Here is a 27,607-nt window from a genome sequence, read left to right as displayed (position 1 = left end):
GTTGGATGAAAATCCATCACGAATGATGCTTTAGCTGGACTGGGCCTAACTGTATTAGGAACCAGCCAGAGGCAAATCGAAGAGGAGTAAAGAAGAGCCTGGCTGTAAATGCCATTCACAGTTATCATTTCAGCAGCCGTTTGGGTCATCTCTCCTTATCATCTATCACGGGATGCTCCAGTTTTGAACACTGTTGGACAGATTCATTACCAGTATTAAAGAAAGCAAATCAGTCCGTATCTTCAGAGACAGATATTCCTTCCTTTTGTTCTAGATGGGACACCTGCAAGATCAAAGCAAACAGACTTGTCAGAAACTGACAGCGAGATGCACACTAACGGAGGTGAACAGGCTCCATTAGTTGCACTGTAACCTTTCTTCCTACCTATCTTCTCAACTACCTCTGGCTGCACGCTCCCATCTGCTGCTACTTTTGTGGCAGCTCGGTGACTTAATTTGGCTGAGCAAGGAGAAAGCACCAAAGCCATCTCGGGAGAACTGCAAAGGAAGGTAAGAGCACCCCTTTTCAGTGACAGATGTCAGATCTGATAAGGCCATAAGCTACAACTTCGCCCATAACAAAAACTAGAGAAAAAAAATGGAACACAGGGAAACGCCCTGTTGTTCTCCCTTCAACATCTGTTATTGACCATGAAATGGTTACACAGATACTCAGCAGACATTTTTGTTTCACCAAATGTGCCTATTTATTGTGGTATGGTTTCAAGCACTAGAAAAATTAGATAGCTGATCCTTGGAGATGGTCACGCCAGCTAAGTTCTGAGCTAAGTTACTGTTCAGTCAAATGATATCAGCTATTAAAACAGTAATTAATATTCTGACTACTAGAAGCTGTTAAATTACTTGCTCTGGCCATATATCCTTATGCCAGCCATCATTCAAACCCAGAAGCTGCAGACAGTGCCACTGTAGCTCCAAGGGTTCTTATTCTGCACTGCTCAAGATTCCCTCACCCAGGTGGAATGCTCAGATACGTAGAGCTTAATGGCATCAGGACTGCAAGGGCAAGTCTGATCATTCCCTGCAGGCACATCTCACTCTCTTTTCCTTGTCTTACCACTGTTCCTTCTACAACCTATTAGGGATTTTGCACTTTAAAAGGGTGGATAACAGACTTGACCCATTACTTCAAGTCATGATTTCCCAGCCTTGCAGAAGGTTATCCATCGTAAACAATTATCACTTCAAGTTTCTGCTGCCCAAATAACAGATTATTCCCCAAGCTTGACTCGTAATTTTCAGCAACTAATTGCAATGGCTGATACTCTTGCATGCAAAAATGCTACTACACACAAAATTGAGTTAAAGGCTAACAATATTGTAGATCATTACAAGATCTTAATCACATTTCCTGTAAGCATTAAATTGCATTTTGGTCCAGATCTTATAAAAATATTCTACATAACCCTCTCTTGATCTTTGGTGAAAAAGAGTTCAAAACTGTGAGGAAAATATGCAGACCTACACAACAAAAATGCTTACACACAGTAGCTTTTATCTAGGTTTCGGGATGAAGAAACACTATTACAGCACGCTTTGCATTTCACAGCCAAGTTGATTAGCATTTTATTATATGTATAAATATGTTCTTAAAAGCAGCTGAAGTGCAAACAACACTAAAAGGGGAGATTCACAGGAACTGAGCTTACCCAATTGAAAGACCATTAAATACAAACATCGAAGAAGCAGAAGATGTTTACCTGGTTATCTATGCACCTAAATTGCCAGGACCAGGTGGTGTTATAAAGGAAAGGCCTCAGGTCAAATCGGTTGTCATCTGGGCTGTAGTTTTCAGCATGGTAGGAAGGAGTGAGGGTGGTCATTTTATGCCTGTTCTCTGAATACTTCCTGAAGAAATGCTTAACCTTTGCTGCCACCTGGTGTACAAAGAATAGAGCTTTCTGTCAGCCAAACTTCCTTAACATTTACTATTTTTTAATGAGAACAGCATCTTAGAGACTGCGCTCTAGCTTTTACACACCCACTTTCCACCACTAACATGAATGTAAGTTACCTACTACTCACTGTGGATGATTCCTTCAGGTAGAGGCGTTTCAGACTATTCAGACCACCGTGCTCTCTGTGCCTAACATTTACCCACAGAGAAGTGCCCTGCAGGATATCTAACAGTAAGCACCAGCCTCTGAGATTCAGGTGACCACCTGAACATTCTCCTTTAAAAGGAAAGGCTTCCAGAATACATGATCCAAAAGCTTCAAGAGCAGTTAACCATACACATCTACATACATAATTACTTCCTGAAGGAATACTTCCCTATCAATTGTTTTCAGCTTCCCAATTACTGTTCTAACCATTTCTAACACACATAACCACATTAATTAAGAAAGCAATACAAGCTTTACCAGCATATTCAGTTACAACTGTAGAATATCTCTAAATTGGGGAGAATAAACTACCACTTTCAAGTGAAAGGCACTTCATTTGACCATCCCTTAAACAGTTTATTCTGGCAAAGATGTGACATGATTTAATTTTGTGCATTACCTCTCTCGGAGTACAAATTTCCTTCCACAAATTAATCAGCTTAAGGAACATACTGTATGGTCCAGCCTTTGCAATCTTCCTTAATTTACCATAGATTGAGAGCTCTGCATATGTCATCCCCATATCCGCCTGAAATCACACACAGAAAGTCAGGGGAAAAAAAAGACCATTTAAATTACAACTAGTAGTTTTATTAAACTGGGTCGTTGTAATTGCTCATAAAAGATACACCAACATGAAATTCTTAGTGCTCAAAAAGACAAATGGAAGATTATTGTTACAAGTGGAAGAACAGAACTGGAATCTCTGAAATATATTTCAGAACCTTAAAGGAATACATTTGATTTGGCTAGTGAAAGCATGTCTTTCCAGTGAAAGACATTGTTCCTTTTCCCTTCTGAGAGCTCAGATGTAGTAGATATCAGTGTGGTAATTTCCAATGAAGAAAACTGACATTTTAATTAAGCAATCATTTGTTTAAACAACAGACAAACAAGGTTTCATAATATCCTGCAGGTGAATAACCTACAGCCATGCTAAGTAGCTGTCAGGCTTACCAGTCCTCTCTTATGTAAGCAGATAGTAAAAAAGAGGGAATGGGGAGAAGAGGCCAGGGGTTAAACATCAGCCAACTTCAACAACAGAAGGGCACCAACAGGCACTTTGGAAGTCAAGTAACTCTGAAACTGCATTTTGGAAGCATTTCAGAATGGCCATCCTTTAAAGTGCCCAAAATAAAAAATAAAACAGAACAAACGCAACAACAAACATTTGATTTGCTGTTATAAAGACCGTTGGTAACGTAGGTAACGCTGGTACAAGACACCAAGCCTTGTCAGTGGCTTCGAGACATTTATTACACATTTGGTGATAAGCACAGATACATACAAAACAGCAATTGGACAAAAAGAAACAAGCGTGGGGATAAAGCTTACCAGAGCATTTCTAATTCTCTGCCTATTACCTCATCAGTTTGAGACGCTTGTCCATCTACCAGGGGCTCTAACTCTGCAGTAGGTGGAGCTGCCACAATACTGTAAGAGAAAGAAGAAGAAAAATATCTATCCAGAAGAACACAAGCTCTTGCATACAGTCACTCCTAAGGCTGCTGGCATTTGCAGCCTTCAGCCATTTAGATTGGTCTTGTGTAATTGTACACAATCACTTGAAAACAAAAGGATGAGCAGAAGACTTACTTAGCTGCATTTGCAAATGTTACTGCAACTCAGCTACCTTAGAAATGAAACACAAATAAATCCACAAAATGCAACGTGCAAATACAGCCACCAAGCATCACTGCTTACCTTTTGAGGGCTGAGAGCTGGAAGTTTTGAATGCAATACTGTATGAAGCTCTTCAAATCAGTCTTACTGATTCCACCAATGGGATTGATATCAGCACTCGAACAATCATACTTGGTCAAGTAACCTCGAAGACTGAGCAAAAGTTTTACATAAGAATGATGTAACATCAGCACAATAACAGCTTACGTTAGACAGATCATATATGTGGTATAAAACCAAGAATAGGCTGCACATTGTTAGCATATGGGACAGAGAGGCATTTGGCTGAAACAGAGCTATCCTAACAGCTTGGTACTGCTGGGAGGAAAATATTTTGAACAGCTATGAAACACTATGAAACTGCCTGGGCCAAAGCAGTATATCCAGTGCAAAACCTATTAAGATACTATTCCTGGCCAATTAAAAAAAAAAAAAAAACAAATCCCAACTTCCCACAGAATCAATACACACCACCCTCCAACCTTCTGAGATTATCAGTGCCATAGCTTTTACATCCCAAAAGCCAGCTCTAACTGCAGCACTCCAGATTTTGAACATCTTTGAACTCAAAGTTCACAACATAATTTCTTATAGTGTAATTGAAAATACAACAAATAATGGGCTGGAATGCTAGCTTGGGAGCTGCACATGTAAGCTCTACCGAAACTAAAGAAATAAAAGCAGTTTATTGGGAAACTACAAGAATACTTTGTTCTTAAGCTTCTGAAAAAAAGACATCATTTTGCCACTATATTGGCAATGGTTAAATAACCAATTTCACTGCTATCAGTATCTTTAAAAAAGAAAAACACAACTCTTCTGTACATACTCTTCTGGAATTTGGTGGCAATCAAGAACTGCACTGATTTGTTCCCAGTTCACTTAGTTTTATATTCATAGCTTTTACCAACCTTTCATCCACATTGGCTGATCCTAACACCAGAAGCCCCCCTGGCATCCCACGAGTCCAAAGTGTCAGCTGAGCAAACAGGTAGGCAAGGACCATTCTTACTCTAGCCTACAGATCAAAGTAAAACTTAATATTTAAAAGCAATATATCTTCCTAGTCATATGCAATTAGCAGCTCTCTAAACAAACCCATAAAGAACAAGCTGTGAGAGGGCTACCTGTTAATGTAAGAAGACAAAAGGTGATTCAGTGTTTGCTTATGGAGTTCTCTGATGGTAGGAGGGGAAGAAAGATCAAATCCTTGGCTTAAAAAAACAAAAACCACAAAAACTACCTTCTGATGCAGAGGTCTACACATTGTAATGAGTAAGCATCACACAGAGCCTATGAAAAGCTGCTAATATTTACCAGAGGAAAGTCTATTATACATTAGCAATGTTTTGCTCTGCCACAATCCTACTAATGACTCCTAATGACTCACGACTCATCTATAAGAATACTATACTTCTCATTTTCTTGACCTGGCAACTTTCATTTGGAATGCTTTTCTAAAAAGCATATAGACCAACACTATTGATGAGACCCAGACACACAATATTAGTTCCTGACCACTGTCTGACGCTTTAAAAATCATAAGCGACAGTTATCTTGGTCTTCACCAAGGTAAGGAGATTACCTTGGAGATTTCTGGACAGGACTGGAGATTCCTGCTGCGGATAAGCATATAGTGGAAAGCCATAAATCCTCAGGAACACACCACAACGAGTTTAGGTCTTCACAGTAATTCACAGGAAGGGCCCCGGCGCTACTGCTACCATTTAGAACTCCATACAAAGGGTCTTACCTGATTTAATCTACATGAAACACACCTGCACATTCTGCAGTGCCAGATTTTCTCTGCTGCTCCCTCCGTAGACAGAAAAGCAGGGAGTTCGACCCATCACCATGCTGAAAATTCCCACAATAGCTTTCACAGCTGCATCTATGTTCAGGTTGATGTGATAACTGAGAAGAGTTCAAGCAGAAGTGACTCAGCTGATAAGGCCTGACTACATAGAAAGCATTAAAGTCAAATAAGAAAACATCAAATGATGTTTTTTAAGGCTGCTCCCAAATCAGATCCAGTAGGAAAAGTCTTAGGAAAGGCTAATATATTCTTGAGACTGCTTCCAATTTTCTTTTTCTTTTATCAAACGCTTCCCACCATGTCTCACATTCACGCAGTTAAATAACATCTGAAATGCTCACGTTCAACACACATACACATTGCTCTCCTTTTTCCTATTTTAGGTTTTCAAAGTCTCATATATGCAGGTTGTTGGAGCTGCTGTTTTTTGTTTTTTTTTTTTGTTGCCAGAACATGAGGTTTTTCTATCAGTTTTCAATCTCTACCTGCCTATTTGCTCAGCCAGAAGTTTAGCCCTGTTGCAAGTGTCCTGGGAGGAGTTCTCACTGGCCATATAGCAAGTGGTAAAGACACGCTTGCAAAACTCTCGAGGATCCTCAGGGATGTAGGTCTCATCATGCACAATCCTGCGTGCATCAGCCAGCACTTCTGCATCTGAAGGCAAAAAATAAAGCAATAGGAGATATTGCGCTCTTGATCTCATGATAAACCAAAATCCCAAGACTACATCAGCGAACAGAAACTGGTCTCAGTTTCACAACCAGTTCTAAACTCAAAATGTAAGCTGTGAAGCCAATTCAAAGAACTTGAAAGCTGAACTTCTGTTTTTGCTGGAATTCCTGGAGAGATATGAAGGGTTCCATTAAAACAAGTGGACAAAAGCTTATCATCAACTCTTGCACCTATTGCACCTCGCTTATTCTAACTTCTTAATGGCCGACATTAACAGACATCGTTAACAAGAAATGCATATCTACTTACTTCCATTCTTGACTGCCAAGCAAACCTGGTGGCACATAGAGTACACTATGCAAGCTGTAGCGGAGCTGTCAATTCCACCACTAAGAGGCAGAATAAATCCTGCCTTGAAAACAAAGTGAAAAAGAAGTTCCAAAATGCAAAGTTAGAAACATGAGCGTTTCACCTCAGAAACACATTCTGGTAAATGAGTTAAACACAAGCCATCCATGAACAAATCCCCTTCCTTACTTAAGTCTGACTATTGCTTTCTAACTTTGCACCTTAGACTAACAGTGTCACCCTGCATTAGCAGCAGCACAGGATAGCAACCTGTATTGCCTGTATACCACAGAAGAAGGTGTACATAGTAAGAACAAAAAGCAGTTTTTACCTGCTTGCTGCGCCTTAAATAGTCCCAGAGCCAACATGCAGGACCAAGGCTGAAATCACAGAATACACTTGTTTCATGAGGGTTATCGGATGAGACCTGAGCAAATCAACTTTCAATTCTTCCAATGAGATACTTATATTTAAGTAGAGGTATTGTGTTCATCTCCATCAGTTTTAAATCGTTATAACATTGTTTTCAAGCAACAGATTCAGTGAACTTACCAGATCTCCTCCCCAGGACTGTGATGCCTCCACTGGATTGGCACAGAGATAGGTACAGCAAGATCATTATAACACGACAGAGCAAAGTTCACTTTTATCCTGGGAAAGGGTTTCACTTTACTTGCCTAAGCAGAAGAGTTGAAAAGACAAATCTTTAATGTAACATATGCCTATAAAACTGTAGATATATTAAAATGTTGGTGGGGAGGGAATCAAAGCATGCAATTTTTTTTTGCAGTAGCTATTCAAACTTGGTAGAGTTTAAGAACAATGTCTGTAAAAAACTCTTACTGCCAAGTTCCGAGATGAAATCTCTGCTCTGTAGCTTCGAACATCTTCCAAGTCCAGTGTGGCAACCAGCACTTCCTGAAACATTAGGGAAGGAAAAACGCATGTGACTTTTTCCAATACTGACCTTTACAAGTCATCTCTGACTCAGTTCAATTACTTACACTACAAAACAAACACAGCTGCCTCAATTCATAAAGTACATCAGAATACTCCATAAATAACAAGTTAATAGCACTTCTCAGGTGGCAGAAGAATGGGTTTACCATCAGTTGCAGCAAAGAACTAGAGAATTAGTCAAGAAGCATGCTGGGGAAAGGGAGCAGCATGGCACATAAAACAAAGCCTACAGCTGCTACAGCACATCTACTGAGAAAGGAGCTTTTGAAGAAAGGATCAACCTACAGAACTCTTTGTTTACCAACACAGGCCATAGTCAGAACACTGCAGTCTTCACGCTTATTTACCTGAATACACAAATATAACTAACAGTCTGTCGTAAACATGGTGATTACATGCACAGTACAGTAAAAACATGTATTTTTTGCCTCTGAGACACAAACCCAATATCACTAGATATTGTGTAAAGTCTTAAGCGTAAATGTAGCCCTGCTACCTTTAGCTGTAACTGCAGTTAAAGGCTGAATGGATTACCACATCGTCGAGTGAAAATTGAGATCCTTGTGCAATTGTCTCTCCATTCATAGAAATCATGGCACAACCATCATAATACAGACGATCGCCATCACAACCTTTCTGGTTGGACAAGATATATATTCCACCATTCTGGGAAGAAAACAAACAAGTAGACAAAGAATTGTTCAGCATATAGTGACTACAGTACCTGATAATGTTAAAAGACAAAATGTTTTTTCTGTTTGAGTCCTTCTCATGCTCTAAGCTGTGAAAGATTTAAAGCTTAGACTCTTTTCATTTGAAAAAGTCCTTTCCACACTATACACTCAATATAAATAAATAATAGCATAAGAACGTAGAAGAAATGAGCTCTCTTTCTTGCTATTGGAAAACACGTGACTTTTGTTATTAGCTGAAGAGTCATTCAATGTAGCCCAAGCAGAGAGGGCTACACTTCAGAATTGAAATGCTAGGTTCGTACAGAGAGTGAGGAAAGCAGGAAAATGCTGACAGAAGCTGTGGCTGGACATGAGTACAGAGCTAAATATAACCAAAGACTGTTAAATTATGCTGCGAAAAATAAACACTTGTCATAGTGTAACATGCACTCAGTAATTTTTGTCCTCATCACTGATAGCCATTGGAACAGTCTAGGAACAAAATGGCTTCTCTTTAAAATAAGCAGAGCTTTTAATGTAGAAAAATGAATTTTAAGAACAAAGATGCCAAGTAATGGCTAAGGTTAAATACTGATTCCTACTTTCCCTTCCTGCTATTTCACTAAGAAAATGCTGCCACGTGAACAAAGCTAGGACACCTCAGAGCACATTAGCCCAGCAGCTGATTCAATCAGAAGAGGTAATTTCAGGATTAAAGGAAAAAAAAACCTACCACCACAGAAACTAACAAGGTCTGCCATAGCCACCAAGCTCACGGGAGAAGTGATTGTTCTAGAGAGAAAATAAGTGCACAAAACACTTGTTTTTCTCCAGCTCTCCATCCTTAAACATACCTTTGCTGTGGCAGAATTCACCAGATCCACACGGGTATGAGCCTTCCGCAGCACATGGTGACTCCCCGAAGAGTTGGTGAAAATTTCCACACCATCAAGTCCCATTTCAATATGAGGGCTGGCAAAGTAAAAGGCAGGAGAAAAATCAGCTGGCAATCACTCTGCACTGTAGGTACCATTTAAAACCCCTAACAAACATATAACATATGTCACTGAGTTTTCTCTTTAGCTCAGCTCACACAAGAAGTCACAGAATCTTTGTCTATAAAGTGCCACATACACTGCAGTTACAAGAAGATTGATTACTTGAACTGGAAGATTTGGAAAGACACGTGGAACACTTCATTTACTTTCTGTTAATAACAGCTTTCATGCATCCTTTTTTTTTTCCCCTCCTCCACTACTCTATCTGACCTTCCTTAATGGGATTTTATTATTGGTAAGATCTTTAAATTGTAACTAAAGTCACTGAACTAAAGTAATAACAGAAATGTTACTTAAGGGCACCAGGGCTTCCCTTCTGTTAATGACCTTCAGTTGTTTCCTTCTGCATATTCTTTATGAATTGTATGATGCTGGTTAAAATACAAAGCAGAAGGATTAAACTAATAGATAAACAGATACATATTGCAGTGATGTAAGCCTAAGTAGCACAGGAGTCCAAGCTCTAACTTGACAACTGCAACATAGCTCTATTTGTCTATGAAAATGATGAGACCTGCTAGTACTCTCACATTTTTGAGACTAGGATGCGGAATAACATGGGATTATAATTACTGGTAGAACTGATACCCCAGAAATTAGGCTTACATTTCAAATAAAATCATCACTCCTTGTTCATTTGAGAAAGAATACTATTTGATACTGACTCAAGGAGGACTTATTTTCCACCAGAATGAGATCTCCTTTCCTATCCTCTAAACTTTGTACTTCTGCAGCTGATTGATGGTCTTACACAGCCTCGTTGTTCTACTACTGATCAATAATTACTCCCTTTCCTCAAGAACTAATCCATCCACTTGAACACATCTAATGGTAGCCTATCAAAGGCATCACAAAGCCTTCATCAGGAAAGTCAGCTTAGCTCTCTGAATTCAGTATAAGAGAAATGCAAGCTTCTCATTTCTATCCACACAATTCCAAAAGGATAAGAAAGATACACTACAGAAAGGAATATCAGATTTTTTTGACAGAAACATTAGTTTCTGGCAGATCCAAGGTATGTTTCAGTTTACTTTCTATTTCTTCTCCTTTACCTGTTTGGCGCCCAGAGCTCCTCACATATTTCTGTTCCTAGACAGGTATCTTTGGTTGCTAGCACTGCATCCCCAAAAGGAACAGTGTCCTGTGGGGAAAAAAAAACAAACAAACAAGAACATCCTTACTTCCATGGAATGGAAGAATCTACTTAATATAATCCAAAAAATTATCAGCAAACTTAAAAAGGAACTGAATGAACTGAAATGGCAAATTACTAACCACGAAGTGCATTATGTTATGTCAAGCTTAATTAAAAAACAAACAACAAAATGTGAGCTGCAAATGTGCGAGTTATACCAACAGTCCACATTAAAATGCCAGTGTTATTCAGGTGAAGCGTCTCACTTCAGGTCAGGACAGCTGCTTTTGAGTTAGATGCTCAAAAAATAGAGACCACCTAATACTATGAACCACACTTATGTTTTAGAGAGGAGTAACCTGAGGCAAATTTAAACTTGATTTGCTACTCGTACAGTGGGAATAATGCAAAAATAGTTATGTATAGTTAAAATAATACAAGAATAGTTGTAAATAGACAGCCAGGGAGTATCTATGGGAAAAACTCACCAACTCTGAAGCCTTCTATCAAGAAGGAAAATGTTGAGGCTTGCCATCAGAACTCCACAAAGGAGCAACCTCCAGAAAGAGATGCTCCCTTAGTGATGGTCAGCCCTTAAATGGGATCTAGGAGAGGTGGAGTCAAGCTGCACCCCTTCCAGAAGCACAGCTGAATTACCTTCACCTGTGCTCCCACAGCTGACTCTTCTCTTGCCTCAGATGATTTAATCAGAGGTTCAGGCTGTGATTAACAGTTTCCCATATGTATTGGTTTTTAATGTACAGATGGTAACAAAATGTACAGAAGGTATAAATGAATAAGTAAAGGAAAAACTCACCAATGGTGGTGCCTTGGCTGAAGAAGCTGGGGCAGTCCTCCCTGGTGAGCGATCTCCAAGAGATACTGCTCCAGTGGGAGTCAGCCCTTAAATGAGGTCTCAGAGGGGATGGAGTCAAGCTCCACCCCTCCCGGGAGCACAGCTACATCACTCTCACCTGTGCTCCCACAGCTGACCCCATACTTGCCTCAGCTGATTAATCAGAGGTTCAGGCTGTGATTACCAATCTCCCATACACTCCACCCCTTCACAGCGTGAACCAATGATTAGGTGAGTTTTCCCTTATCACAGAGACCCAATGTGACGCTGATACAATTTCCTGTCGCACCGAATGCTGATGTTATTCAAATAATGATTGGATGGGTATTCACGATCTTCCGTGGGCCAGTGCTTGATAGATGTTACTGGAGACAAGCCATCTCGAGGTGCAGGTCCATTTGCGTTTCATCAGTCCACACAAATTGTTCTCTGATGGTCCTAGAGGCTTAGAATCTTAGGGAGAGTAATACAGATGTTTCAAGGGTACCAGGAGAGGAAGGTCTGCCCTCCAGGGCAAGATACAGGCCGTATTCTTGTCTTGGGTCAGTACTTCTGCTCGCACCGGATTATGTCCTGGCCTCCGATACCATACCCTCTGGCCAGATATCTGTGGCTGTATAACTATATCTGGCACCAGAGGAGGAGTCTTGATCTGCCATAGGGACATGACGGGTGTCCCTTTAGCAATAAAGACCGGAGTATTGACCACGATGTCAGTAGGCCATGTACCTATCACCGAGGGGGTAACTGAACCTCCCACCTCCAATAGTCTCCCCCAAGGTGCAAGTAGGCCACACCACTTGGGTCCTACTTGCACCTTCCAGGGCCAATTTATCTTATGGATTCCTGGTTTTAGATTCTCAGGGGCAGGGAGCAGAAGATTATTGTCATTACCAACCTGCGGTTTTACCTCATTATCAGTACCTGTAATTTGGATCCTAAGAGGGGAGGCCCATATAGTGTGTAACATTTTCAGAGCACTGGGTCTGCCATCCCGAGGTCTTTCGTTCAAGTCCCGCAGGGTTTCGTATAATCTTTTTGTCCACCCCTGCAGGGACTGGGAGTCTGTCTTCAGGGCAGCCTTAAGGATACCATTGTAGCGTTCAATAAGGCCTGCCCCTGTTGGATTATATGGCAGATGGAATCGCCATTCAATGTTGTTCTCTTCTGCCCAGCGCTGTATCATCGCTCCAGTAAAGTGAGTCCCTTGGTCGCTCTCCATGACTTGAGGTGTCCCATATGCAGACATCAGTTTAGTGAGTGCCTTAATTGTATATGCTTGATTTGCCTTTGGTACGGGATAGGCTTGCAGCAGTCCACTTACAGTATCAACGCAGGTCAGGGCATATCTCGCCCCCTCAGACCGAGGGAGGGGCCCAATGTAATCAACCTGCCATCTCTGAAGAGGACTATATCCTCTAGCAATGTGGGATGTTGTTTCAGGCAACGGTCTTGGTCTCATCTTTGAGCAAGCGTCACAGTCCTGACATGCTTGGACGATATCAGATAGCTGTACAGGCAGCCCCCATGCTTTAGCGGCTGCCCACATTATCTTTTGTCCAGCATGCCGTAGCTTCTGATGTAACCAACGGGCAATATTTTCGGATTGTGAATTCCCAATCCATCGAACTCGGGCCAGTGTGTCCGCTTCATCGTTTCCTGGTGACTGCAGGGGTTGATGACCAGAGACATGGTAGACACATACCGTCCTGTGTTTGACCGTATTCCAAATGTCTACCCACATGTCTTTCCCCCAGATCGGTCGGGCGTGGATAGTCCATTCCTGGGTAGCCCACTGCATAATCCACAGAGTAAGCCCCCGGTACACGGCCCAACTATCCGTACAGATGTTCAGGATGCCATTACCAGGTTCTTTGGTTATAACCATCCACACGGCTCGCAATTCTGCCCATTGGCTGCTCTGACCATCCCCCTCATCAAACCAGATTGTCTCAGTAGAGGGATGGTATGCTATAGCTCGCCACTTGCTCGGGTTGCCTCTGCTGGACCCATCCGTATACCAGGCATCTTCAGGAATAGGATATCTTCCTTCCTGAACAGGGCTCTTCTCTGGTGGAGCGACCATTGGTTCTTTCGGCGTATCACTGCGATATGTCACTGGGCCTAGGATCTTCTGTAATTCCTCCTTAAGTGGAGACGAAGACAGGCTGCTTCTCTGACTTAGATAGGTGACCCATCGTGCCACCGTCTGTGCTTGGGCCACCCCTGTCTTAGGAAGGTGAGTTAGATCTCTTACCCACCCCTGGATCGGTAATGTAGTTTTAACTATAACCTCTGCTGTTTGCGTTATTGGCTCTACCGCTTGTAACGCTGAATAGGCAGCCAATAACTGTTTTTCAATCATGCTGTATCTTTCTTCTGCTCCGTGCCAAACCTGAGACCAGAATCCAATGGGGGTTCGAACAGAACTCTGGCGTTGCCACAGGCCCCAGCCAAAACAATCCTGGGTAACATGAACGTCTAGTTCAGCTGGGAGGGTCGGATCAAATATACCCAATGCCTGGGCTTGTTTAACTGCCAGCTTTGCCTGTTGGAAAGCATCTTGTTCTACCTTCCCCCAGTTCCACGATTGACCCTTCTTGGTAAGCTTATACAATGGCCTCAACAACTGAGCTAAGTGGGGTATAAAGGAGCGCCAATACCCCAATATACCTAAGAACTCTTGTAGCTGTTTCGATGTTGTAGGGACTGGGAACGCTTGGACTTTATCCACTACTGCACTGGGTAGTACTTTGGTTTTTCCGGACCAAATTACTCCCAGGAATTTTACAGATAGCCCCGGACCTTGCACCTTCTGTGGGTTTATAGCCCACCCTCTCTTCTGCAGATAAGCTATCAATAAATCTGCTGCTTGTCTCACCGCCTCTAATGAATCGGATGTTAACAGGAGGTCATCAATATAATGATATAAATTTACATTATGTGGCTTCTGCCACTTAGCCAGATCACGCGCCACCAAATTATGACAAAAAGTAGGTGAATGCACGTACCCTTGCGGCAGAACCTGAAAAGTCCACTGCCTGCCTTCCCATGTGAATGCAAACTGGTCTTGTGATTCTTCACTAATTGGAATACTGAAGAATGCATTCGCTAAGTCTAGGACACAGTGATACGTTTTAATTTCTCTACTTAGTGTGTCCATTAGGGAGGCAATATTGGGTACGGCCGCATGAACGGGCGGCGTGACCTTATTTAATTCCCTATAATCCACTGTCATCCTCCATGTTCCATCCGATTTTCGCACTGGCCATATTGGGGAGTTGTACGGGCTATGTGCAGGCCTTATAATACCCACTTTTTCTAATTCCTGCACTGTTTTTGTTATTTCATCCTGCCCACCTGGGAGTCTGTACTGTTTTACATTAGTAATCCGACGTGGCTTGGGCAGACAAATAGGCTCATGTTTTGCATGGCCTCTCAATATTGTCTGAATTGCCCGGATACTAATGCATCTTTGCCGCAACCGGAACTCTCCCACTGTTGTGTGGAGAGCCAGACCCCACAAGATATCAATTCCCAATATGTATTCCGGAATTGGAGCAATAGATACCTTGTACTCCCGTGGTGGGAGGCGCCCGACCCCCAATTTTACCCAGGTTTGGGTGACTGGAACGGTCTGTCCCCCAAAGCCTCCAATCATTACTTTATTCCCTCTGAATTTTGTTGGGTCCCCATATATTATAGATGTTTCTGCCCCAGTATCAACGAGGGCCATAACCTTCTGCACATTCTCTCGGGACCAATATATTGTCAATTCCACATAGGGCCTCCGGTCCCATCTAGAGGCCCTAGGGTGACTGACGTCCCTCATCATGCCATAAACTGGGCCAGATTCAAGTCTTTTACCTCTGATGCCTCTGGTATTGTGACCCGAGGTACCTGAGGTGGCTTCTTTTTCCTATTTGGCACGACAAAGTCTTCTAGATTCCAAGCTGTTGTCGGTCGTCGTTCTATAAGTCTTATCCCCGGTCTTTTGGGGCGGTTCTGAAATTTTTGTTCATCCTTCAGCTGTTTCCACAACTGAAGTAGAACGTGATTGGGCTGCCCATCAATTTTGGCAAATTGAACACCTGCTCGGAGTAGATCATTAAACATTTGTTTTCGAGACACCCTAATGGGTCCCGCCCGAGGGGTTCGTGGAGTCGATCTCCTGGCTCGGGCTATTGGAAAAACTTCAGAATCCTCAATTACTCTGATATTGCGCTTGGTTCTCAGGCGCTCAGTTTCTCCTAGGTCCGCTACCAATTGGGCAGCATGCTGGACTGCTGCCTCTGCGGCCACTAAAGGATTTAATATAGAAACCAACGTTCCATACATATGTGAGGGAGCCTGCTGTAAGATTAGGTCCCTCATTCCTGCGGAAAACTTCACCATGTCTGGACTAACAGATGCATCTTCATAGACAGCCTCTCGCATGCCTAGTTCCCGGATATAATTCTGTAGGTCTTCCATAGAAGACCACATTCCTGTATGTACTGGCATGTCTGTTTTATTCGACCATACCATACGGCAGGCAGCCATTATCCAGTCTACGATTGAATGATTTTCTTCAGGGAACTGGGACCCTGAGTACAATCTCTGCCTCAGGGCAGGATGGACTGTTATTGTTGCTAATTTAGATACCTCGGGGCCGCTAACTATTACACTTTCTGCTCCCGAGTCCCATAATCGTAGCAGCCAGGCTGGGACACTTTCCCTCGGCCTTTGCCTGAATCGCTGTACTAGATCCATAAGTTCGGTGGGTGTGTATGGACGTGCTGTTACGTGTAAATATGAGTCAGCAGGGGTCCATTGATCAGGAGGCACCCCTGCTGGTCGCTCCTGGACTTTTTTTGTTTTTTGAGTTACCATAGGACGAACTTCTAATAAGTCCGTCTTAAGTGGCTCTTCTAGGTCAGATTTAGTGACCTTAGTTTGGTCCGATGTTTCAGGATCCTTACTATCATCCATTGAAATATATCTAATTTGGGGGGTATTTGAAAAAAATGATGAATTTTTCCCCGTTAACAGTCTAATTTCGCCCTCTAATTTTTCAATGCGGGCTTTTAATAATTGATTTTCATGCTCAATCTTATTTGATTTAATTTCTGCCTGATTTAAAGCATTCAATAAAGGCCAAGCTGCCATGGATGCAGCCATTTGCCTTTCTTTGGTCGTCAAAATCTCTTTTTGCAATCCCTGAAAGTATTCGGTTAGATAGTAAGGGGACATATTACCTGTTACCCGTAAGGGCCCCCATTGTTCAATAATCATTGCCAATTGAAAATATGGGGACGCCTCAAACCCTGGGATTTGTCCAGGGAGGATTTTCCCTAAGGGGGTGATCTTCTCCCCCTTGAACCAGCTAAACACATTCCATAGAAAAGACATTTTTTTTTCCGATATTTGCAGGCTCCTGCCTGGCTCGCCAAATGTATTGGTTTTTAATGTACAGATGGTAACAAAATGTACAGAAGGTATAAATGAATAAGTAAAGGAAAAACTCACCAATGGTGGTGCCTTGGCTGAAGAAGCTGGGGCAGTCCTCCCTGGTGAGCGATCTCCAAGAGATACTGCTCCAGTGGGAGTCAGCCCTTAAATGAGGTCTCAGAGGGGATGGAGTCAAGCTCCACCCCTCCCGGGAGCACAGCTACATCACTCTCACCTGTGCTCCCACAGCTGACCCCATACTTGCCTCAGCTGATTAATCAGAGGTTCAGGCTGTGATTACCAATCTCCCATACACCATACTAAATACTAATAAAAGCCAAGTAAAATTAGCCTGACAAGTATCGCTGAAACCACTGAATTTGTGACAACTGACATGAGGATTTAGTGTTCTACCACTTAATGCTCTGCATTTAGAGTGCTGAAACCTAAAGTTAAAAAGAAAAGAACCCATTAAACACTTACCTGTCCTGTCACTTCCTGAATTATCCTTGGTAGAAGATACTCCTCTACATGCCTAAGGAAGGTTTATAAACAATGAACACATAGTTATATAAATCATAATGGTGAATAAAGAAATCACGCTTCAGTTGCACAGGACTCTCTATATGTTAAAGAAAAAGGGAAGACCTTCATAATTTCCAGGAAGGTTTCAGAAATGCCTGGTAAACAATGAGAAAACCAGTGTTAAAAACTTAAGTTTTTGTAACTGCACTAGGTTGCTTATTTCCGACTTCTTACTATTTGTATCTATATTTTCCAGTGAATAGTTAGGGGTTCAAACAACCAGACAAAAGCTAAAGCTTGAGGATAGACTTCCTCGGTGAGAAACCATTTGGGGAGATATCCTGACTTTACAGAGACATAAGCATGATCAATGCTGAAGGTGAATGAACAGACACAATTATATCACTTCCAAGAGTTAAGAGGTTAAATGCATTGCACTGCAATGACAACAACCTCCGCATAGCTTTCATGCTTGCTCTCTTCTAGTTATTAACTAGACCCAACACAGCTGCACCAATACACTGCAATAGAGATTTTATTCCTTCTACTGCAGACGTAAATGAAAAGCTGTGCTTTTTCAACACAATTTAACAGTAGCCAGCCTACCTTGCTTTGTTCCATGGGGTAAACCATCGAAGTTCTCTATAGTTTCCTGTATTTGCCAATGATATTTTCGGTCTAATTAAAAGAATTTTTCTTGAAACAAAAAATAAAGCAGAAAGGGGAATTAAGACCTGATGTGCAGATAAATAAGACTAAAATAAGAACACTGATGAAAATCGAGTCACTCTTTTTTTTCTACTATAATGTAAACAGCTGCTATAAACTGCCTTTTAAAGGTTTCTGACTGAATGCTTCCAGGCTCTCCAAAGTGTCTTTCCAAATGCAGTGGAAATGTAGCTTATACATAGTCAGAAGGGAAAAAGATATAATGGAAAGTAGACAGAAAAACAACTCCAGTCCATCAGATTGCAGAAGCTTGAAGGCCAAGCAGGTCTCTGAAAGGATATCCTCCTGCTCTGTGTTGCAAAACAACATAAGGAACCGCTTACTTATTTAGAAAGATCACTCGGCAATTGTAGCGAACATTTCTGTGCATAACAGGCCTGCAAAAGTAAGGAGAAAAGTTACCAAAGGATAAGCTCATTAGATTAAAATATTCAAAGAAAATACAAAAACAACAAAGAACTTCTCTACAGAATCTATTCCGCTACACAATGACTATTAAAATCACTAGAAGGAATTAAATATAGTAATGTATTAAGTTTTAGCTTCTACTGTTTGCAAGTCTTATTTGCTGGCCTTTTTTATCAGTCACAGATACCCCCATGGATACCAGATTGCTGGCATACCTGAGAAACAATAATCCAAGGCCTTACCCAAAAGCTTACCCATGAGAGTCAGCCCCAGTAATTTAGATCCTCAAGAAATACTTATTCTACTCTCTCAGAATCTGCCCTGTGGGGAGTGACTGAAGGAACTGGAACTGTTTAGTCTGGGGTAAAGGAGGCTGAGGGGAAACATTATGGCTCTCTTCCAACCTGAAAGGTGATTGCAGCAAAAGCAGACGTGATCTCTTCTTGCTGGTAACAGGATGAGGAGAAATGGTCTCAAGTTGCACCAGGGGAGGTTTAGGTGGGATATCAAGAAATCTACTTTAGAGAAAGGGCTGTTAAGCCCTAGAATAGGCTCCGCAGGGAGAAGACTGAGTCACCACCCCTGAATGCGTTTAGAAAACATTTGGACGTGGTGCACAGCAATACAATTTAGTGGAGGGTTGTTAGAGCAGTCTACAGTTGGAACAATGCAAAAATAGTTATGTATAGTTAGAATAATACAAGAATAGTTGTAAATAGACAGCCAGGGAGTATCTATGGGAAAAACTCACCAACTCTAAGACCTTCCATTAAGAAGGAAAACATTGAGGCTTGCCACCAGAACTCCACACAGGAGCAATCTCCAGAAAGAGATGCTCCTTAGTGGTGGTCAGCCCTTAAATGGGATCTAGCAGAGGTGGAGTCAAGCTGCACCCCTTCCAGAAGCACAGCTGAATGACCTTCACCGGTGCTCCTGCAGCTGAGTTGACACTTGCCTCAGATGGTTTAATCAGAGGTTCAGGCTGTGATTATATGTATGTTAGTCATTCTGATGGAGACCAGAGTGGGAAGTACTCTAACTCTGTATTTCCAAGTACAGGGCAAAGTCCTGACCATCCAGAAGCACCTGCTCATGCTTTCCAAAGGCTCATCCATTACAACTGGGCACTCCACACTTACATCCCCACGTCACAGATAATGTCCTGAGCAGCTGGAGACTCCAAAAGCTTCGCCAGCACTTGAAAAGAGTGCAGGAGCGTATCGGATTCATAGTAGTGATCTGCACAGCCATAACCACTGCATGTGAAGGGAAAAAAGGACAAGATTTCGGCTGTGTTAGCACTGTGGTCGTGGGATGGAAACGTCTCCAAAGAGACATCCCCCGTGCATACAGCAGAGAGCAACCCAAGGGCCCTTACCAAATTTCGAGCTCCGGACCGAGCCTGTATCTAGCTCCTTTGCTCTTAGCGATGCTAATACCTGGAAAACAGTTAGTTTAAGCAGGAAGGCGGACACGTGGCCCCGGCCCGCTCGGACCCGCCGCCCGCACCCCGCTCACTTCGGAGGATCCTGTCGGCGTTGCCGTCGAAATCCAGAGCCCATTGATTGAGGGCACAGGCGGCCACGCTCACCGCCCGACCCATCACGGCCGCACAGCTGGGAGCCGCAGCGGGCCGCGCTTCCGGGGCAACCGCCACTTCCGGGGAGGGCGGCGGCACAGCCCACCCCCAAAGCCGCCCCACCGCCTCCGCCCATGGGTTGAGCGCGCTCCGCCAATGAGGAAGCGCGGGGTGGGAGGGAGCGCGGCGAGGATTGGTCGAAGAGATGAGGAGGGGCGGGGCTAAGGAGCAGCTGTCTGAGGAGATGAGGTGAGAGGCGCGCGCTTCGCTGTGGGGTTTATTGGCAGGTAGCGTGGAGGTCGGGTGGGTAATTGAGTTACTGACTGAAAGCAGCGGGTCGGCAGGCAGCACTGAGAGCCGGGCAGCATAAGGTAAGTGTTTGAGTCAAGCCAGGTTGTAAGGAGTTAGGAAAGATGCTTTTATTCTCACCTTTGTTCCCAAGCTGCTTGTAATTGAATGCTATATAAGAGTTTTTAACAAGCTGTATAGCTAAAAGAACCACTGAGAACCAGCTGGAATAATGCTGAATGTTTTCTTTCATGCAGAACACCATGATGGCCCATTGGGAGAAAAAACACGAAGAAAGAAATCACAAAAGTGCCCGAAATGGTGCTCAGGTTCCTCAGGCACAGTGGGGAAGAGCATGGTGAGAGAAACTTAATGGTTGTTGTATTTCATCTCAGTTCTTTCTTTTATAGATGGCACGTTGCTTTGGAGCTGCACACTGTTACTAAGAGATGGGTGTGGTGCTACTGACAATGAGCTGTAGTAGCAGTTGCTGAAAGAGTTTCTCAAGGTTTCTGGATGAGGAACTTGGCAAACAGCTTGGGTTCATGCAAAGAAGGGAAAGCACGCGATAAAAACAGGCAACAGTTTGTAGTTTCCTTCAAAGGTTGAACAAAATGCCTTTTGGAGAACAAACCTCTATGTGTGCTATTGCCAGCTGGCACCTCCTGCAGCAAGACTTAAGAGCCATGTTGTTAAAGTGTAGTGTAGGTGTTGTTAGAGTGTTAATATGATGCAGCTGGGAACATCTGTGGCTATTTGTATGGGTTGCTTCTGCAGACATTGGTGCGGCAGCATGTTCAGCTTCCAGCTGTTGAAAGTCTGTCTTGTCTGTGTTTCCAAGCTGTGCCAAATGTACCTTTGATTGTTACTGCTTCCAGCTCAGCCCTCTACCAGTTATACCTGTGACTGTCATTAAAAAAAAGCCATACCCCTGACTTAATGAGAACTACTGTTCTAACTGAAAGCCGGGGGGAAAAAGAAAACAAAGTTCTCTTCTTGGTTACAGGGAGGTAGATTGGTTTTCCTTGGCAAGCATTCTTTTCCTACTCGCATTTGCACCACTTATCGTGTATTACTTCATCATGTCCTGCAACCAGTATCAGTGCTCTCTGACTGATCCGCTCGTCAGTTTGCTGATGGGGAATAAGCATCTGTCTGACATCTGGAACAACACCCCTTCGCTGACCTACACGGCTTTTGGCATCTATGGTGCTTGGATTGCTTTCCAGGTGTGTTACTGAATTATGAGTAAATATATCAAACTAGTTGTGAGAGGAATGGAATTTTCTATAGGCAGGCTGTAAAAGAGTACTTACACATGAATTACAACTTCTTTGCAAAATATCCTCAAACTTAGCAGACTGCTGCCATTGTTCCAAATTGGAAAGTGTCTTACTTATAACAGGTTAAATTAAAGAATGAGGACCCAAATCTAGTTAGCAGGAGTCCTCCTTCCCCACCAAATAAGGGCTATAGTCATATATGAAGTGCATCTTTACAATTGTTTAGTAGGTGGGGCGTGTTTCTAGTGTAAAATCACAACAGCTGATCTTAGAATATTTGTTGATCGAGTAGTTGAAACCGCAGAGCCTTATCTTCTGTTATGTGTATGAAACAGCATCTGGGGATTCTGTCCTGCCCCTTTTGAACTGTTAATATATCTGTCACTTCCAGGTGATTTTATATGTGTTTGTTCCTGACTTCTGCCACAAGTTTCTTCCTGGATATGTAGGAGGTATACAAGAAGGTGCTGTCACTCCTGCTGGTGAGTTTTGCCTTGGAATATACTGCAGCCTACTCATACTCTTTTTGTATGATGGTCCTTCTGTACTTCATCCTTAATAATCTCTTTGTATCTGGAAGAAGCTTGAATGTAAATGTTTCCACTTTCCATATGTTTGTTTAAAGTAATCCAACAAATCATTCATCTTTTAGAGTAGCTTGTGGAATTTCTATCTCTTAATGCTAGTAAAACTACTGGTTGTGCAATTAGGTGATTCGTGTCTAAAGAAAATACAGCAAGCAGCATAGTAGCAGTTGAAAAATACAGGTTGTAAGCAGCAAAATCACAGATCAACATCAGACTATTGCTAGTACCTGACAATGCAATCACACCTATTTTAGCCAAAGTAACTTGCAAAATCTGAGCAAAGCGTGACATAAGCAAAGGGTGATGTGAAACCTTAGTAAATTTCAGGTGAGGTTGCAAGTCCACCATATTGTGAAGAGAGTGAAGAAAAAGCTTAACCTAAGAGATTATAGCAGAGTTTAATGAAACTCAGGAAAGCACCTTAAGGTTGGGAAGTTGATGTTTGAGGCGGGTAAGGAGAGTTGTTCTTTTCATGAGCACTGGGGTGTTGAGCTTCTGGGTACTGTATGATTGTCCATGTTAATAACTACTAATGAGCTATCATCACTACTAATTTTTTTTCCTTCTTCACATTTTAGGTGTGGTAAATAAGTATGAAATCAATGGTCTGCAGGCTTGGATCATTACCCATGTGCTTTGGTTTGCAAATGCCTATTATTTCCACTACTTCTCACCTACCATCATATTTGACAATTGGATTCCTCTACTGTGGTGTGCCAATATCCTGGGATATGTGGTTTCCACATTTGCGATGATTAAAGGCTACTTTTTCCCTACCAATGCCAAAGATTGGTACGTGTTTTCTAATGATATGAGAGTACTAGGAAATCAGATATGTGGCTGGGCCATTGTAGAACTGTGATTCTTTACTTAACAAAGACATGCAGCATGAAACACAGAGGATGGTGCACGTCAAGTAGTTGTTGCAGCCTCAGTGTCATGAATATATCTGTCTTGCGTGTGTCCAATGAGTAAGGTTATTGTTGGAGTGCTGAGAAGTGATACCAAGTTTAAACTAGGATGCCCCCAAATCTAAAATTGACCTTTTACTAATGAAATGCTTTGGCTGGATCTATTTGAGTGACCTTACACAACATGACATGGTTTTAGGTTTTTTATCACTCTTGTGTGAAGCACCTTGGGAAATAATTTACACTTGTATTTATTATAACTACATAAATTTCTAATCTTTTCTATTTTCTAGCAAATTCACTGGCAACTTCTTTTATGACTACATGATGGGGATTGAATTTAACCCTCGAATAGGAAAATGGTTTGATTTCAAGCTGTTCTTCAATGGACGCCCTGGTATTGTAGCCTGGACCCTGATTAACCTTTCTTATGCTGCTAAACAGCAGGAGCTGTATGGTCACGTAACCAACTCAATGGTCCTTGTCAATGTCCTTCAGGTAAACTGGGAGGAGGAGAATAAGATATCAATTTGAAAATTAGCTAGTATTAAAGTAGGAAAAATTCCTGCACTGAATTTGAACCTACACTGTTCATCCTGGCCTGACCAATGCCGTGCAGTGATGATGTGCTGGGCCTTGCTTCTTTGCACATTTTCATTCAGAAGGCTAATGGGAATAATCCAGTGTATCCGTTAGTACAGGGAGAATAGCTACGTTACTTATTTTGGTTAACGCTGCTTTGCTTGCTTGTTGTTATTTTAGCTCTATGAATGTAGTGTAGTTCTTCCTATATACGTTATGTTCCTCTTGGTACCCTATCACTGAGGTGTTAAAAACAGGTTCGTTTTGAGATTTAACCACAAGACAGCACAGAAGGATCAGGTTGATACTGTTAAACAGGATGACAGGTGACAGTGTTATGTTATTAATGTACAGTCATTCTTTTTCAGGGTATTTATGTTTTGGACTTTTTTTGGAATGAAGCCTGGTATTTGAAAACCATTGATATCTGCCATGATCATTTTGGATGGTACTTGGGCTGGGGAGACTGCGTTTGGTTGCCTTACCTCTATACTCTGCAGGTAAATATAAGGTACAGCTGGTGTTTGGGCTAAAAGAAGAGAAGCTTTCCAGAAACATTCTCCCTAGCAAATTGCTGTTTATCTTATTTTCTTTCCTTACAACTTGAATTCTGACTATTGCAATGCATGGAATTAACATAATCTCTCTTTTGTATCTCTTTCCATCACTGTCTGTTGTTTCGTCTGTGTATTCTTTGTAAATCCCTTCAGTCCCTTTCTGTACTCCTTTCTGCTGGATGGTCATTTAATTGGTTTGTGTTTTCTTCCTCCCCCTTTCCCATGTGGTCAGCATCCTCACTATTTCTCCCTTTTTCTTGTGTGTGTAACCTAAGAAATGCAATAGTGGAAAGAAAGGAGATTTATGATGCAGGATTTCCTGAAAAGATTCCATGTTGTTACTGATAGGATGAATTTTCATTCTAATTCTCTATTCTGGGCTATTGTGGGTCAAAGAATTTGTCTGGCACTGCAGGTGTGGTTTTTAAAGTAAATCACTGAATGTCTCTGTTCTGTCTCCCAGGGTTTATATTTGGTTTACCACCCTGTTGAGCTCTGCACAGCTAATGCCATTACGATCTTGGTGTTGGGCTTGGTTGGCTATTATATCTTCAGAATGACAAACCACCAGAAAGATCTCTTCCGCCGTACCAATGGCAACTGCAAGATATGGGGGAAGAAGCCTGACTACATCGAGTGCTCTTACATGTCTGTGGATGGGACCAAGTACTACAGCAAGCTCCTGACCTCGGGGTTCTGGGGGTGGGCACGCCATTTTAACTACACTGGAGATCTGATGGGCTCCCTGGCCTATTGTCTGACCTGTGGGTTTGAACACATCTTGCCTTACTTCTACATTATTTACATGACTATTCTGCTAACTCACCGTTGCATTAGGGATGAACACCGTTGTTACAGCAAATATGGGAAGGATTGGAAACGCTACACTGCTGCAGTACCCTATCGGCTCATACCAGGGCTGTTCTAAGGCTGACACAGAATCTGAGGGAAATAAACTTTCTTTTAAGTGGAAAAAAGCTTATTCACACAGTTAACAAAAATATGTTGGAAAATACACAACTCCCTGGGGAACAAAAGGTGCCTGAAAAACTATCCTTAATGTACCAAGGGAATGTGCTTCTAGTAAGCAGGCAGACTGTTAAAAGTAAATGAAACGAGGCTCAGAGTTGGCCTTTTTAATAGACATCTCTATAAAGATCTGTTTTGCCAGGAACTCTTCTTTCCTCTCTCAGAACTACCCTGGAATTGAAGAAAAGTTGCATGCATTTAGACACCTGAAATCTCTCCAGTGCTGGGAGGAGGCCTCACACTTCACAACAGCCGAGTACTTGAAGCCAGTAGCCAGTGAATTAGAGTAGGAGGAAAACAGTGGTGTGATTGCTTCAGGAAAGGAACAGTATGGTTGCTTGTGACAGTCATAACCTACATTGGGTAATGACCTGAAGGGGGCTTTAACTTTGCTTTTGAAGAGGTTAACCTGGGAAATATCTAAACTGTTGTTTCAGGAGATGGGTGTAATCTAACTCACAAGTTATTTATGCAGGCTGGTATGAGATGGGATGGCTCAATAATTCCATTAGCACTGGAGATACATGGTCTGTGACCAAGTGGTTATTATTGTGATACTGAAACCAAACTTGCTTTTTGAAGCTACTGAGTATAGGTTGATTTCTTACTGTGGATAGAAAACTTTGTTCACTGTCATTTTTATCTAAAATAATGTTTGATGTTTGTAATAGTTTGAGAAATAAAACCTTAGTTTGAAGACAAGTAAAAAAAAAAAAAATACAGCTGATTTTCCTTTCAGCTCTTCTTTTTCTTCTTAATAGCTTCAAGGTTACAGGATTCTATAGGAGGTCTTTGAAGAATACAGTCCAAGGAGCAAACTGAAGCATGCAGAAAGGAAGCAGAGGAAGGGGAGACGGAGTGTGGGACTCAAGGGCTGGTGGAGCCCATCACTTGCTGGCACCTCACTGCTAAGGTTGACTTAGATTTCTCAGCCTGCCTGAGACCACATACTTATATCCTTTTCTTGAGTAGCCTTGGAAATTGTACTGACAGCATGCTGTTTATACCAAAGCTCTTTAAATATTGCCAGATACTCTGAGCTCTAAATCACCGTAGCCTTGCACAGCATGACATGTTCCTGTCTTTTCACTGATAAATCCTGGATGACTAATGGAAGAAATTGCCCAGTTAAGGCCACTAATAACATCAGCATTTTAAAAAATGGGGAATTTTGAAGAGAAAGAGCAATAGTGTGAATAATGAGAGCATTATGCATTCAAACAATTCTTCAGGGTAATTTCTGTTACTTCTAATACTAGACATAGGTCTTTCTCTACTATTTGATGCTGGATGATGGAAGGACTTTTGTCTATTTACTTGATGCAGAATTAACTGCAGCTGTTAAGAACTTTGCCCTGCAGATAACCTTGCTGCTGCAAGTGAGAGTTCTTCAATGGGAAATGGTGAAGCTCGTGGCAGGGAGCAATTAGTCGTGAGGTGTTTCAATCAAGGGGCCATTGCTGGGTTAAATCCACATCCTAATTGATGTGAGCGTGACAGATTCTAGCTCTTCAGGCTTTCCTCCTTTCCATACAGAGCTTCATTTCTGTTCTGTCTGTGTGGCACACAGACTGCATCAGAGTGAACTGTGTGTGTACAGGTATTTGCATCTGGCTGGAAAAGGAAGTGGTAATCACTCTAAGGCTTGTATTTCTTATGAATAAATGAATATGGGGGAAGCATTACAAAAAATAATCAGCTCTGTAAGCTTCCTGTTAATGTGACATGTCAGCAGCACTCTAAGCCACCTGCAACTGATGTCAGCCTTTAAAACTGAGTTGTTTAAAAGACAGTTTATTGATACTGTGCTGTAACTTTGGATAATTACTTGGAGCAGTCAAGAAGTTAAAAGCATGGTGGTTTAATTTATTTACTTTGGACTGTTGCAGGGTGAAAAATAACAAAAGCCATTGAGCATTGCAGCAGGCTGGGCACACTCCAGAGTGCTATACATCTAGGAGGGGGAATCACTACCTTCCAGCAGATAGCCACTATTGACTGTAAGTTGCCCACCTGTAGGTGGCCAACAGGAGGGCTTCCCATGTTTCACAACCTGCCCCTAGGTAGTATTGCTATAAGGTGGCATTGCTGAGATCTGATCTCTACCTTTCAGCATAAGGAAGGCTTATAACTCTTGATGCAAAGCTAAAGTTCAGTTGATTTCAACCCAGCCGATAAGAATGCTGACACAATTCAACACGCGTGATGCATTTAGGTGTTAAAAATATAAGCTCCTCTTTTATAGTGTCTCTGACTTTGCACAACTCAGTAACTGGCCAGTTACTGGCTCAGTACTGTGTGTAAAACATAGTGATATTTGTTAAGTCATTTGTAGCTTTATTCAGTGCTAACAGTAGTACACGCTGTTGCC

The 27,607-nt window shown here is 42.1% G+C and overlaps 2 protein-coding genes across 7 annotated transcripts; one reads left to right on the top strand and one right to left on the bottom strand.

Moving 5' to 3' along the window:
- Positions 1-156: 156 nt before the first annotated feature.
- On the bottom strand, positions 157-20,078 carry NADSYN1 (NAD synthetase 1). Of its 2 annotated transcripts, none has more exons than XR_011903908.1 (21): positions 19,939-20,078; positions 19,799-19,859; positions 19,560-19,676; positions 18,336-18,389; positions 17,890-17,979; positions 17,242-17,293; positions 10,390-10,478; positions 9,134-9,251; positions 8,140-8,271; positions 7,489-7,563; positions 7,198-7,322; positions 6,977-7,025; positions 6,607-6,709; positions 6,111-6,279; positions 5,588-5,723; positions 4,721-4,827; positions 3,831-3,962; positions 3,462-3,560; positions 2,527-2,655; positions 1,722-1,898; positions 157-283 (listed from the first exon to the last, which is right to left on the bottom strand). XR_011903908.1 is itself a non-coding variant. In XM_072339275.1 (21 exons), the coding sequence occupies exons 1-21, from the start codon at positions 20,021-20,023 to the stop codon at positions 230-232; spliced, it is 2,124 nt and encodes a 707-aa protein (XP_072195376.1). In that variant the 5' UTR covers positions 20,024-20,078; the 3' UTR covers positions 157-229. The 2 variants fall into 2 exon arrangements, 1 of the variants encoding a protein (XP_072195376.1); XM_072339275.1 differs by having other exon boundaries at positions 3,491-3,560.
- DHCR7 (7-dehydrocholesterol reductase) lies at positions 273-25,973 on the top strand. Of its 5 annotated transcripts, none has more exons than XM_072339281.1 (8): positions 273-510; positions 20,545-20,645; positions 21,385-21,516; positions 21,962-22,052; positions 22,736-22,949; positions 23,362-23,566; positions 24,019-24,150; positions 24,671-25,940. In XM_072339281.1, exons 2-8 carry the CDS (start codon positions 20,643-20,645, stop codon positions 25,133-25,135), a joined length of 1,242 nt encoding a protein of 413 aa, XP_072195382.1. In that variant the 5' UTR covers positions 273-510; positions 20,545-20,642; the 3' UTR covers positions 25,136-25,940. The 5 variants fall into 5 exon arrangements, with proteins under 5 accessions (XP_072195382.1, XP_072195381.1, XP_072195379.1 ...); XM_072339280.1 differs by having other exon boundaries at positions 21,294-21,516; XM_072339278.1 differs by lacking the exon at positions 273-510 and adding an exon at positions 20,223-20,248 and having other exon boundaries at positions 21,294-21,516; positions 24,671-25,973.
- Positions 25,974-27,607: the final 1,634 nt, after the last annotated feature.

Source organism: Excalfactoria chinensis, chromosome 5 (assembly GCF_039878825.1).
Source record: "Excalfactoria chinensis isolate bCotChi1 chromosome 5, bCotChi1.hap2, whole genome shotgun sequence".
Classification (NCBI taxonomy): Eukaryota; Metazoa; Chordata; class Aves; order Galliformes; family Phasianidae; genus Excalfactoria; species Excalfactoria chinensis.
The sequence above is the reverse complement of the archived record's forward strand: the minus strand, read 5'-3'. Positions and strand labels throughout refer to the sequence as shown.

Bases quoted from the DNA above. Each gene is read 5' to 3' on its own strand.
- NADSYN1 (XM_072339275.1), bottom strand. From the start codon at position 20,023: ATGGGTCGGGCGGTGAGCGTGGCCGCCTGTGCCCTCAATCAATGGGCT. The intron at 10,479-17,241 runs GTAAGTGTTTAA...TTTTCCCCACAG, and splicing joins TTCAGGAAGTGACAGGACAG to GACACTGTTCCTTTTGGGGA. The intron at 284-1,721 runs GTAAACATCTTC...TTGATCTTGCAG, and splicing joins TTAGGTGCATAGATAACCAG to GTGTCCCATCTAGAACAAAA.
- DHCR7 (XM_072339278.1), top strand. From the start codon at position 20,551: ATGATGGCCCATTGGGAGAAAAAACACGAAGAAAGAAATCACAAAAGT. The intron at 22,950-23,361 runs GTACGTGTTTTC...TCTATTTTCTAG, and splicing joins CCTACCAATGCCAAAGATTG to CAAATTCACTGGCAACTTCT. The intron at 23,567-24,018 runs GTAAACTGGGAG...ATTCTTTTTCAG, and splicing joins TCCTTGTCAATGTCCTTCAG to GGTATTTATGTTTTGGACTT.